Source organism: Drosophila yakuba, chromosome 3R (genome assembly GCF_016746365.2).
Source record: "Drosophila yakuba strain Tai18E2 chromosome 3R, Prin_Dyak_Tai18E2_2.1, whole genome shotgun sequence".
Classification (NCBI taxonomy): Eukaryota; Metazoa; Arthropoda; class Insecta; order Diptera; family Drosophilidae; genus Drosophila; species Drosophila yakuba.
Genome location: NC_052530.2, coordinates 4,057,594 through 4,070,336, shown reverse-complemented (window position 1 = coordinate 4,070,336; position 12,743 = coordinate 4,057,594). Strand labels below are relative to the sequence as shown.

The 12,743-nt window shown below is 40.3% G+C and overlaps 1 protein-coding gene and 3 non-coding genes across 4 annotated transcripts; 1 reads left to right on the top strand and 3 right to left on the bottom strand.

The window, feature by feature from the left end:
* Positions 1 to 245: 245 nt before the first annotated feature.
* Trnaa-agc lies at positions 246 to 318 on the bottom strand. Its single transcript has one exon. It is a non-coding gene; the product is annotated as a tRNA-Ala (tRNA).
* Positions 319 to 1,033: 715 nt separating this feature from the next.
* On the bottom strand, positions 1,034 to 1,105 carry Trnap-ugg. Its single transcript has one exon. It is a non-coding gene; the product is annotated as a tRNA-Pro (tRNA).
* A 233-nt stretch (positions 1,106 to 1,338) lies between these two features.
* Positions 1,339 to 1,411, top strand: Trnaa-agc. The gene has a single exon. It is a non-coding gene; the product is annotated as a tRNA-Ala (tRNA).
* Positions 1,412 to 1,509: 98 nt separating this feature from the next.
* Positions 1,510 to 2,154, bottom strand: LOC26535310. Its single transcript, XM_015191673.3, has 3 exons — positions 1,933 to 2,154; positions 1,736 to 1,861; positions 1,510 to 1,681 (listed from the first exon to the last, which is right to left on the bottom strand). The coding sequence occupies exons 1-3, from the start codon at positions 2,122 to 2,124 to the stop codon at positions 1,646 to 1,648; spliced, it is 354 nt and encodes a 117-aa protein (XP_015047159.1). The 5' UTR covers positions 2,125 to 2,154; the 3' UTR covers positions 1,510 to 1,645.
* Between the last annotated feature and the right edge of the window lie 10,589 nt (positions 2,155 to 12,743).

Here is a 12,743-nt window from a genome sequence, read left to right as displayed (position 1 = left end):
AGTCTTCTTGAACTTTTTTAATTATGTAGTACAATAATGATTTAGAAAAATTTAATTGTTTTTTTTTTATTATTGTTTTATTTTTGCAGTTAATGATAAAAGAAATTATATAATAATTTATTGACAATATAGAATAACAAAACTGTCGACTTCAATTGAACAGAGCTTATTTGGTAACATGAAACATTTGTCGTACGTATAAGGTTATTTAAAATATTTAATACCATAAGGAAAATAAACATCCTTGGAGATGCGGGGCATCGATCCCCGTACCTCTCACATGCTAAGCGAGCGCTCTACCATCTGAGCTACATCCCCATACAACGGTATCTGATTATAGGTTTTGCAACAAATTAAGGTTGGTAACTAAGGCTAAGTGATACATATGTTTATAAATAGATAAGCTGCTTACTATTCATGACCATGATCACAGCTTTTTGTCTACATATCACGTAAAAAGCATTCTTTGCAATGGCAGCTTGATTTGAAAGTGGTTTATCTTATATGAAAGTGGTTCGTTTATTTATGCAACTGATCAGGGAAGTTTCTGTGGCTGTGGATGCTTTGAAACGTAAGTAACGAAAACTGGTTGACGAAACTGTTTTATACAAGATATGATAATATCATCGGCTTATTATATCTATTAGTCTACGAATAATAGGGTACACTGGATTAGTTGAAAAGTATCTGACATCTAGAAGGCAACGATCACTAGCCAAGTCTAATTGGCTATGTATAGGAGCTAGAAAGTAAAAATTATGCATGACGGCTCTTGAGATGCAGCGCAAGCTTGTTTTAAAGGTGCCCACTCTCACTTTAACGCTTACAAGCCGCTCAACACAGTTACAATCAATATTATGTAAGCATTTTAAATATTAATGGTTTTGATTAGGCCAATTTCATACAAGACATTTTTTTACAAAATTAACTTACAGAAAAAGCAAGGGAAAAATAAGATATTCAAATCAAGAATACAAGTTATTTTCTGTGGAAATAAAGTAAATTGAGAATTAAGAAGTAAAATAAAAAAGTCGGGCTCAACCGGGATTTGAACCCGGGACCTCTCGCACCCAAAGCGAGAATCATACCCCTAGACCATTGAGCCTCTTAATTTTAGGACCGCCAAATAGCCCAAATGAGGAAAAACCGCTGGCCATAGCTAAAAATAGACCAGATAGTGAATTTTAATTTCCAATGCAGGTAACTTGTTTAAATTTCTTTCGTTATCTTCGTGGCCGCTTTTAAAACAAGCTGTCCAGCATAATTAACAAATGTATTTTTGACTACGAGAGCGGTTGGCCATTTCTCACATACCTCTCCGGGGAGTTTGGATTAGGAGGGGATGTAGCTCAGATGGTAGAGCGCTCGCTTAGCATGTGAGAGGTACGGGGATCGATGCCCCGCATCTCCAGGACAATTGTTTTTTTTATGATTGATGGATGATCATTCTTTAAAATGAAAAGGTAAACCCATTGCTTGATAGAAAGTTATGGAATTAAAATGCATTTGTTTTTGTTTACCGATTTATTTGATTTAATTTGTTTTAAGATCTGACTAATTTAATGGGAAGGTTTTCCGCTTTGTAACAAATTTTAATAGCAAACGGACATACAAATACGATTTTTTAAAGTTTTATTTCAAACATTTAACGCAGTGGTTCATAAAAGACCAGGGGAATTTTCTACAAAGTAAACAAAAGTTAATAATTTCGTTTTATTATTATCTATTAACTTACCTCTTTAGGCGGGCTGCAAATAAAGTTTGTCGGGCATTCTGAGTAAGACTTGTATTGGAAAGGTGTTAGGGACAAGTCTTGAGGGACGCATTGGTGTGTTCCATCTGGTCCACAAGGCAGATTGAGCTGGATAGTAAAATTAAATTAAAATTTAAACGTAATATACATATAATATTAACATGTTTAATATCACTTACGCTTTTAACATCGCAGCAAACAAGTGATTCTGAGCATCCCATATTCGGAGAAATGCGATAAATGAACGTCATCTTGCAATTTTTCGGAAGTACGCAATGAGCTCCTCCGTCCGCACTGCAAGCGGAAAAAGCTTGGCTTAGTCCCATCAAAGCAGAAACCACCAAAAATACAGCGAGGGTCCAGTGCTTCATTCTTAAGACTCAAATTGAAACTGATAACACTTTCAAGCCGACCGGCTTTAAATAGGTTTACCAAACATGAGTGTGAGCATTTTTTACGCTTATCGATCTAGCAGTAAAGGAAGTCTACACCGTATAAAAAGACTTTGTATTAAATATTTTAGTATTTGTTATAAACTTGTACTCGATTCGTGAACTTATTTATGATATATTGCAAACATGATAAGACCATCACCGACTGATCAAGTGTTTTTGTTGAAATTTTAGAGCTATCCTTCCCTGCAAGTCCATCGCATCCATCAGCCTAATGGACAAAACCCGCTGAACAAAGTTCGAGGGTTGCCAACTCCCACAACCCTGTAACCTGCACAAATATTTAATTATTCATAACTTTAAACAATCACGGCGACGTCGGCATCATCCGTGTAACCCCAGGGTCTGGCCCCTTCGCTATCCCCCATTCTGATTTTAAACTCAACAAACACAATACAAACACATACAAAATCCGGAGGAAGGATGCCGCGGGGATTCCCCTACTGCTGCGAACGCTTAGCTGCTGTTCAGACTGCCACCGCTGATGGTAATAACATTGTCGTAAAATCATGTTTGGCTTATCGTGGGACTCCCGGGACGATGATCCTGGGCTTCTGGATTTCTGGTTTTGTGAAGGAAGGTTCCGCGCACGCTGCATTTAAATGCCGGCAACGTCGAGGAACGGCGTGAATTATAGTGGCGTAGGTTAAATGCCGTTAGACAGCCACATAAACTGCGAACCCTTTCTGTCCAACGAGCTTGGCTTACACAAAAAAAAATTTACTAAATATTGTAAGTAAATATTGTTTTCTGTGGAATGAAATATGGAAAACCCAACATGTTTTGCATCAATAGGTTATCAGCTTCAGCTTATTTTAAAGACAGCGGATTTTTTAGAGCTTTTTAGCGATACTGATACCGGTTTTTTTTTAATGGTGTCAAGCTATTTAACAACTTGACCTATTATTATTTTTTTTTAAATAAATGTACACACATACCTCAATATTGTTGCATATATTTTTCAGTGTATATATATCAATTATAAATAAGACAGCTGCGTGCAAGTCAAACAGTCGTTGGCTTCTGCTTTTAATTTTTGTAAAATTATTTGCATTCGTTCGCACACAAAACCAATGCAAAGAAAGTTCCGACAGCCCAACTCCAGCCAATCTTCCTGGTCCTCGGCTTGTTTTCTTGTAATTATCGCTTTTGTTTGTTGGCTGAACTTTTGCCAGGTTTTGGCCGCCGGCTAACATACAAAATTAGCGCTTCGCTCACCAAAATGACTATACAAGGTTTACTATTCCAGGATGCGGGCGGTGGTTTTGGTTCCATTTCAGCATCTCGGGCGACGTCTCAAGACGCTGCCAAAGTGGGCAACATATTGTCCTTGTATGCAGAACAACATAATTTTCTAATTGGCTAAAGTTGCTGCCAAGTTTTCACCCCGGCAAAAACCAAGCAGACCGAGAAAACATTTGTTCTCAGTTTCGGTTTGCTAATTCAATTTTAATGCTTGATTTCATATTAATTGAAAACTGCGTTGATATGTATATATAATCAAGATTGCCTGCCCAAACGTATTTAATGGTAGCTTTGTTATAAAAGCGTCCAAAAACCAAAAACTGATAAGAAATCAACGTAGTGAACATTTGATTGCACCGATGCTGGGCACTTCCCGAAAAGCTTCTATTTTCGCAGGGAAGCTCCACGAGAGTTTGCATCTTTAGTCGGTCTGACTCGACCCCAAGATGTATTTGCCCAAGGGCTTCTCAAGTCAGTCGAAGGCGTTCATAACAGATGACCTCATATTTGTGGCACCCACACCCCGAGTCCTGGCCAGAAGACGCTTTCTCTTGTCGCCGCTTTTTATGGCATGCACAAAAGCCAAAAGGCAAACACACTCGAGTCATAAAAAGATGCCTGCAGACAAACAAAGCGACACACGAGCATCCAGCAGGGCCAACATAAAGATCAAATGTCAATACAGGGAATCGGGGGTCGAGGATTCCGCTAAATGTGGCCAAAAGGCGGCAGTGGAAAGACAAACAGCAGCGAAGGGAAAATGTACAACAAATTTCTAAACGTTGTCATAAAAACGAAATGAAAACAAGCAGAAGGCGGTCAACAAACGGGAAAACTAAACTTAAGACATTCAATAAGTTTACTTACGTCGAGCTGAACAGCAGTTAAAAGAATGGGTATAGGAAAGGGGTTCTGACCTTTTTATAGCTCTAAATATGTTTATGACCAGGTTTTTGGCAGAGAAAGCTCACCAGCTTGCTTATAAATCTCAGAGCTTTAATGTTTATGAGGACGAAATTGTTTTTAACGACAATGTGTGTCCATGTAAATTATTAGTTTAATAACGTCTCCAAGCAGGGCAATTATTATGGCTCTTTGGGGATCATGCTTTATGGGGCTAGACAAATATCAGTAGAATGGATTTTCTCTGGGGCAAATCTCACGGTTGAAATATATTAGCTGCCATATTTCGCAAGCAGGACTTAAAGAATGCATGCCCATCGAATGAATACATAATTAAAGATATATTTTGGAAACGTCAACTCTCATCCAGCTAAATAAAGTCATTCTGACTGAGGCTATAGCTGATCTCCTACCGCCGAATCACGTCAATCTTCGTCCAGGACATTACATTCACTCGAGCAGAGCCAACACTCCACGCCTTAATCAAATCACGGCCCTAAGGATACCCTCATAAATATGTCAATTAATGGCCAGCCCCATGCCGCCCACTATCCGTCTGCTGTGTTATCTCAATGAAGACGTAAACGGTCTGATATCAATTTATGTCAATGTAAATGTTTCTTTGTCGCTCGCCGAGATTGGGTATAATATATGCGAACCTCTACCATTCCATGGGACATGTGTCGGCGAATCTTAAACGGAGCTTATGAAACTATTAAAAGGCGAGCAGACAAGGCCCACATGTCTCGAACAAGCAAACAAACAAACACACGGGATGATGTCCTTGCAGGGAAGGGGGCGAAATATCCTTGGGTTGGGGGTAATTAGTTTGCTACACGCCCGAGGCGTGCCTTCGTGTCCTGATCCTGTTGGTCCTGGGCCGCCATGAATAATTCTAGGCGGTGGCAAAAACTTTGACCAGCTGCTCGAAAAGGTTGACAAAACCTCAAGCCAGGCTAACCGCAAGACCAAGACGGTGGCTATGCCAGTGATGATTATGGCGGGGATAATGGAGAGTTTCAAAGAGGATACCAAGTCACTGAGTAGATTACTCATACGCACGGTTGCCCAGGAACAGTTATTATTTAGTCGGTCTTCTTCATTTCTTTTTTCCGGCTTATGTTGATTGTTAATTGCCTTTGTCTTTGCCACATTTGCATAATTCCGCTCTAAACAATAAAAATCTAATTTGGCCTTGCCTGCATTATAATTTCTTGTTAAATTCATAATTGTTAATTCTGTTGTTCGTTGCCAACACTTGCCGGCATTTTCTTTGGGGCTTAACTTTAATTAAGAGCCAAGTGCCAGGGTGGCTTCAAACGAATGTCCTGCTGCGCTGCGATGTACTGTTCATAAGGGTGGAAAGATTGAGGAGAATCCTGCATGTGAATGGTCAGTCTGGTCGCTGAAGATGCCTTCACAAAGCATTTTAATGAACTTGGCACATAGATTTCATGCCAGGAAAATAATACTTTTAATTGAGAGTTCTGGCTGCGAATGGCTTAATATCACAAAAATATATAAAAATTTACTTTTTGAGACAAAGTGGAAAGTACACAAGTCTAGAATCAGAATCTCGTTTGAGAATTAGGTAGCAAAATCGTGGTTCAGACCAAAGCATTGTTTTAGCATTAATACAGTTATACTACCGAAACATTTTCTTTATCTTTAATACCTTACTTTTTTGCAGTTTACCAGGGTCACGCTGCTAAACGATGTTGTTGTTCCTGCCACAATTAACTGCCCTTCTCCAATAACAACCACAAAATGTGGACCATTAAGAAGGGGAAACTTTAAGCGGCTCTCCAAATCGTCTTCCCGTTCCCTTTCTGGTTATTGCCAAGAAAGAAAAACCATTAAAACAATTTAATCGCACTCGAGGAAATCTTTGCGGGCACAAAGTCGAGCATGAAATGCAAAAGTTTTTATTTTGACGCTTGGCGCCTTCACTGCTGGCTCCTGATTGTAAATCGTTATCCTCGCGGGACTCAAGTTCGGAGGTGTTTGCTCCCCGGCCATCCTTACAAGTTAATTTTCACATTGGGACATGACTGACACCCGTTTTCCCGTCTTCCCGTTTCCACCACCTCGACTCAACTGAAGTCGCGGTAATTTCCTCGGCACTTTTGTTTAGTTTTTGATTTGACTTTTACTTTTTGCCCGCTGGTTTTTCGGTTTTGCCGGCTAATTATCATCATTTTGGCAAAATGCCTGAAGCGATTTGCCTTGGCCGGCGATTTTAATGCTCCGAAGTTTCGACGGCATCAAGGGTATGTATTTGGGGAGTTCGGGCCATTATGTAGCCATCAAAATAACTTGTTGTTGCGGGCGAAACTTTTTGCGTTTTGCTGTGATTTTCATAGCCGAAAAACAATCAAAATTTAATGTGCGGCGCCGGATTTTGATTGAAAAATAAAACACTCGGCATAATCAAATAAATGCCCAAGCAACAACAGCCCTTTAAAAAAAACAAAAACAGCGTGCCAAATAAACTGCTCATCATTTTCCAGGCCTGCAGTTCCAGTTCCCTTAGCAATCCCCAAAACGGGCCCATTCCGAAATGCGATTCCGATTCCACCCGCATTTGCACGATTCGTTAAACAAAGCACACGTTAACAGGAGCGAGCCGAAGGACGTTGGGTGGTGTTTCCGTGGGCGGGGCAAGGACAAACAGACATTTCGGGCGGTCAGTTTCAGCAGTTGCCCGCCGGCCATGAGGGGACTTATTTGGGGGACTGGGGGCTCCCAATATCTGGCAGCACATTTTCTTGCAAAGAACTGGGCAATAATGGAGGTACTACGAATATTTGGGAAGCGATTCCAAGTTTATACATTATGATTAGTGATTTAGCTTATTTCAAATAACATGTTAAAGTATAATTTTTCCGTTTTTCATTTGCTACACTTCATTATATTGTATTATTTTGTATTATAGTTCGATATTCAAAGTATTAATAGTGTTGACTATTATCAATACTAAATATGAGGATAATTATAAGGCATACTTTAAGTACAAGTGTAAGGATTTAAATCTTAGGACCGTAAAGAGAATACGCGTATTTAGGGAATTTCCACTTCTTCAATCCTGAAAACCTTCTGTGCATCGTTTGTGTGTGGTTCATCAAATGCTTTTAACTTTTATTTGTTTAATACATTTTTCGTTCATGGCTGCGACAGAGCTGTTGTTCTTCCTGCTTTTGTTTGCTACAACGGCTACAACTGTCGTTTTGGGACAAGGTCCAAAAAACAGGAGGTAAAGTCGGAAAAAGTGTACAAAAAACAAGAAGAAACGTTGCAAAATTGTTGGCAAATATTGAACATGCAACATATTCGACTCATATGTCACACCGAAACGGTGGAAGCTGTCGCGAGTGGCTAACAAAAGGTTTCTGTTTACCAACATTTGCATTTTGTTGGGCAAAAGGGCGGCAGTGCTTACCTTTTTTTTATATTTTGAGTTGCCAAAAAGAGTGTTGACCAGCAGGATGACGAATGACGGTGGCTGTGCGAGGAAAATAGCAAATGCTGCACAGCTGCTGTGCAAATAGTGGGACATTAATTTTAATTGTTTCGTCAGAAGGGGACTTTTGGAGTTTTAATTATACTGTGCTATACTTTTGAGGCTAAACTTAGTATACATACTACTTATAAAAACAGTTGAAAATTTATTGAAAATACAAATAATTTAACATCTTATAGTCTCCAACTGTATGTACTTGTCAACAACATTTTGTGCATTCAAATTGTGTAATAACTACTATTTGCTACCACCTCGAAACCCCCACTTCTTCGACAGTTTTAACCCTTTTTGAAAGTGCCCCTTGGGAAAACAATAAAAATGAATATGTATTTAAATAACAGTTGCTATCAACACCGTTGCACACTGCTCCCAGCATTTGCAACTCACTCACATAACCACTTAAGCACCTCAGTCCGGTCAAAATGTTTCAAAAACGATGAGAAAAATGGAGAAGCTACGGTCCAAGTAACTATAACATTTAAGCGGCTTTGCGAAAAGTTGTGGGCCACTTGATAGCCTCTGGCTTTAAGGCACTCCATCCTCTCTCAGCATTCTATAAAATTGTTTTTCATATGTTGGTCCACCAATAAAATGTATGACCTTTTTATTTTTATGGCTTACAACCGGCAAGGTTGAGACCAGGACGTCTAAATCATGTAAAGGATTTGCGTTTTATCGTGTCTCGGGCGAGGCTTTTGGAGTTTTCCATCGCCTTTTGGTAGCGACTAACCAGAATTTGACAGGAAATTGAAAATTTCCCCAATGCCTCATGTGTGCCTTTGTTGGGCCTGAAGTGTCAGCGATCCGATTCCCAAAGAGGCCAATAACATTTACGCTAATTTGATAATCTGTTCACGCACAAGGACCAGACATTTGCATGGAGGAAAAGGATCCTGACCGCCCCTAATTGGCTGCAATGGGACCCCTGGGAGTCCAGGAACTGTTGATGCCCTGTTTCTCTATCTGTATCTTTGTACAGTCAGCGGATGGACCCTTTTTCGTGTTATCAGCGCGTTATCATCGCATTTCCTTTCACTCTTGCGCGAACCGAAACACTTTTGGTCCGTGGTCAGTGAGTTTATTATTTTGGCCTTTATTTTTATACCCGCTTATCGCTTTGTTGCTGGCCAGAAAGCTGTTTCAACCAGCAAAGTCCATTTTGGTAATCGCTTTTACACGCTTGACTTCAGATGAAATTAGCTGCGGGTTCGGGATTTGTTTCGGGTTGGTCTAGGGTCAGAGGTTAGTAAAATAAATTAGCAGAATTTGATGTACCAGAATATAATTTTTGTTTGGGCGGGAAAGTACTGTGTAAGCAACAAATATTTTTTGGGGGATACGCATGAAGCCCATAATAACAGCAGTTCATATTACGGTTATGCCGAATTTGGCTTAACTTAATTTTAAATCAAAGGCTTCTAAGTCCACTAGGCCATTTACATTCTAACACAAGTATACGGGAACTCCGTCTGCTCTACATCTCGTTCTCATTAGCGGGCGTCTCCCCGCTTAAATTACCTGGCATCAACGGAAATGTTGGCGTATGAGCAATCTGCTACCCTTCGACACACACAAAAACATACGCCCCGTGGGCATTTCTGGGTGGCGTGTGTAGGCATGTGGGTTGATGTCCTGGTGTGCGACAAGATTTATGTAGGTTTTCTTTTGCTGTCGGCGAACATTTTAACGCCTCCAAATTTGCTAATTAATTAGTTTAAATGCTTAAGGAGAGACGACCAAAGATGTAATTATAATGGAAATCGAGTTTGGTGCCGCATATATAATATATCAGTTTAAGTTCCTTCACCAGGGATATATAGTACCTTGTAACATCCCCAACATAATACGTTTATGAGTGAGCGGCTAAAAGTGCCAAAAAAAAGATGACGAGGGAAAACACGCGCGCGTTTTTACACGCATGTAATTTGTGGGAAATTTGTTCAACCCTTTTCTGCACTTTTCGCATACTTTTTCGGCAAATAAAGGGAAAATTAATTTAACGCGTGTTTTTCCTTGGTCCCTGCATAATGGAATTGATTTAAGGTTATTAATATGAGCACTCTGGGCACCCACAAAACGAAAAAAAGAGTAACACGGGAAAAGCAAGAATTCCGGGAGATGCCTAAGTAAATGTTTGTAGCTGCTGTCGCTACTGCGGCTGTTTGGTAACCTTTAACGTCAATTTTATGCAAATTATGTTGTTTCGGTTGGAGATTTCCTCTGCGGAGGATGGTGGGATAGTAGGATGGTTGTCTCGCTGAGTGCGAGGGGGCGTGGCATTTTCGAAACGACGGGGCGTCGCTCGAAAGTTTTGGAGTGCTGGGGAGTGTTGTTATTGAAGTTTCCCGAGGTGGCGTCTGTCGACTGCTCACTGCTGACTTATTCAATAAGCCAAGTTGAAGTATGCTCCATTATATATTTGTTGGTGGCTGTGGCCGGAGCTGCTTAAGCAAATACCGTGTGCTCGTGTATGCAAAAAGTGCAAATAATAATAATAAAGAGTACTTATTGTTTGATTTATGTGTCTGTGTATGCACAATCCTGGTCGAGGCGAAGGATGAGCTATGTTTTGCTTTCAGGTTGAAAGGGCGATCCTTTCTCAGCGCTGAAAGCCGTGCAAGTGGAACCATGCTTGGCCTAATTGAGTTGGAAAGATGGTATATTCTCATCTAATTGATATTTAAGAGTGCTACAGAATCGGTAAATTGGTTATATTACATAGGAATACTGCCTACTATATATTATATGCTTGTTAAATAGTATAATAGTTCTCCTCTTACTGTATTACTTAGTTTTAAGTTGCTAAATCCTTTTGTAATCTATGTACTTTATAAACTAACATTATTTAAGAAATTATATATAACTTTAAATAAAAAATTTATAGACTTCTATCAGTATATGTCCAGTAACTCATCTTTAAACCGCAGCCCGTTTTGAGTTTCCCCCTGCTTAATTTGGCAACCTTCCTCAGGCTCCACACTTTTCCTGGCTAATCCGCCACCATCAGTTTTCCCCGCTAAGCAACAACAGGCAGCGATGAAAATCCCCCGATAAAGTCACCTTTATTTGTCAGTCTTAGGCTCCCCCGAGTCAACTGTCAAGTCCTGCTATACCAGGCACGTTCCTCTGCCTTTCACGCAATCCTGAAGCGATAAACCGCACACACCTATCACGATGATGATGATGTTCCCTTTCTAGTACCTTTTCGATTTTTTCTTTTTGAGCTGTTTTTGTTGTCCCACCGTGCGAATGGCTAAGTGAGCCATTTATCTTCGCTGGAACCTCAAGCGCGACATAGCAACAACGTGGGGCTACAACAATCACTTCCTACAGGCGTCATCCAATCCTCAATAATACCGCTTTGGAAATAAAACGATTTATATGGCGCCCAACAGCAAGAATCCAATAGAGGTGCACACAAAGTTCAGAAATCAAGGAGGCATGCAGAAAAATTCCCTTAAAAAAGGCGTAACAATTCTTAATAGAAACATATTTCTTATAAGGTTGTTTAAAACAATGAAAGCAGTCTTATTCACTTAAAAAATACGCATATAACCCGATATATTTGAGAAACTTGTTTTAATTTCAGTGTAGTCACTATAAGGCGAGTCCTGTCGCATTTTCGTTTTATACGGCCTTATCCAGACCAACATCAATCGCACAGCCGCAACAGCAAGAACAAGTAGTAAATGAAACCCCTGTATAAAAAAATCGAAACCAAAAAGAAAACCGAAGTAAAATCGAAGATTGCTATCTTTGACGGCTTGTTTTCCTGCCCATCCTCCTTGGGCGTGTGCGCGGTGTAGGGGGCGTGGCAGCTATTATGTATTGGCGTTGAAACAATTTGAAAAACAGTAGTCGGGTCTCCGAAGGAGGAAGGAAAAAAAAAACAAATGAAAGGAAGTCGTTTAAAAGTACAAACGGACATTATTTATCGCTCAAACCATTTAGCCGCAGAAACTACCCGAAGACGAGCCAAATGAAAAAGGCGAAGAGGAGCGGAAAGAGCAAATCCGAGTGCGAGTCCCAATCCCAGTCTTTAAGACACCCACCCCACCTACTTGTCCACCTCGTGTTGTTGTGTCTACTTAGTTGTAATAAATGGAAAAATGCAAAGGACCACGAGAGTCCTGGCCACAATGCCTTGCATATAATTTCTATTCGGATTTCGGGGCTTGGTGGAGGATGGTGGAGTAGGAAGCGGATTGAGCCGGTCTAGCAATTGGATTTTAGGATAGCTACTAAGGGAAATCGATTGATTTCTGCTTGCTCAAGCAGTTTTCCCAATAAGTAATTTACAGTTGTCATTAAGTGGGAAAACTTCGGGGGTTGTGAATGGGAAGTGCGTGCGAGGAGTTATTCGAAATGAGTTTTGTGTTTTCAAGTGGTAGTACTTGGAAAACATGTGCTTACAAAAAGTTTGGAAACACTTCTTTTTAAAAAAATTTATATATATAATATTGAAATAAAGCTGCGATTCCTTGAAAGATATAACTGCATACCTCAGACACTTCAGGGAAAAAATACTTTTTGTATGCAAAACGAAATATTTGAACTGGTCTTCTCAAACACCTTTCTATTAGCACATCCATCCTGATGGCAAACTCCCCGTCCATTCCCTTCGAACTTGTCATATGGAACAGCGCGGCGGAATCCTTGTCCAGATCCGTAGCTTACCCCCAAACTCAGAGTTCCGCAGACGGCCAGAGAAGTGGGGATCCAGTGGCAGAAGATTGAGCAGCAGGAGATGGGAGCAGTCAGCTAGCCACGGGCATCTTATCGCCCTAAACCACTTTAGTGTCAGTCCCGTTGACAGCGGTCCGGTTCCATTGCCTCGACTCGTGGACATTGTCGCTTTTTTTTGGTTGCC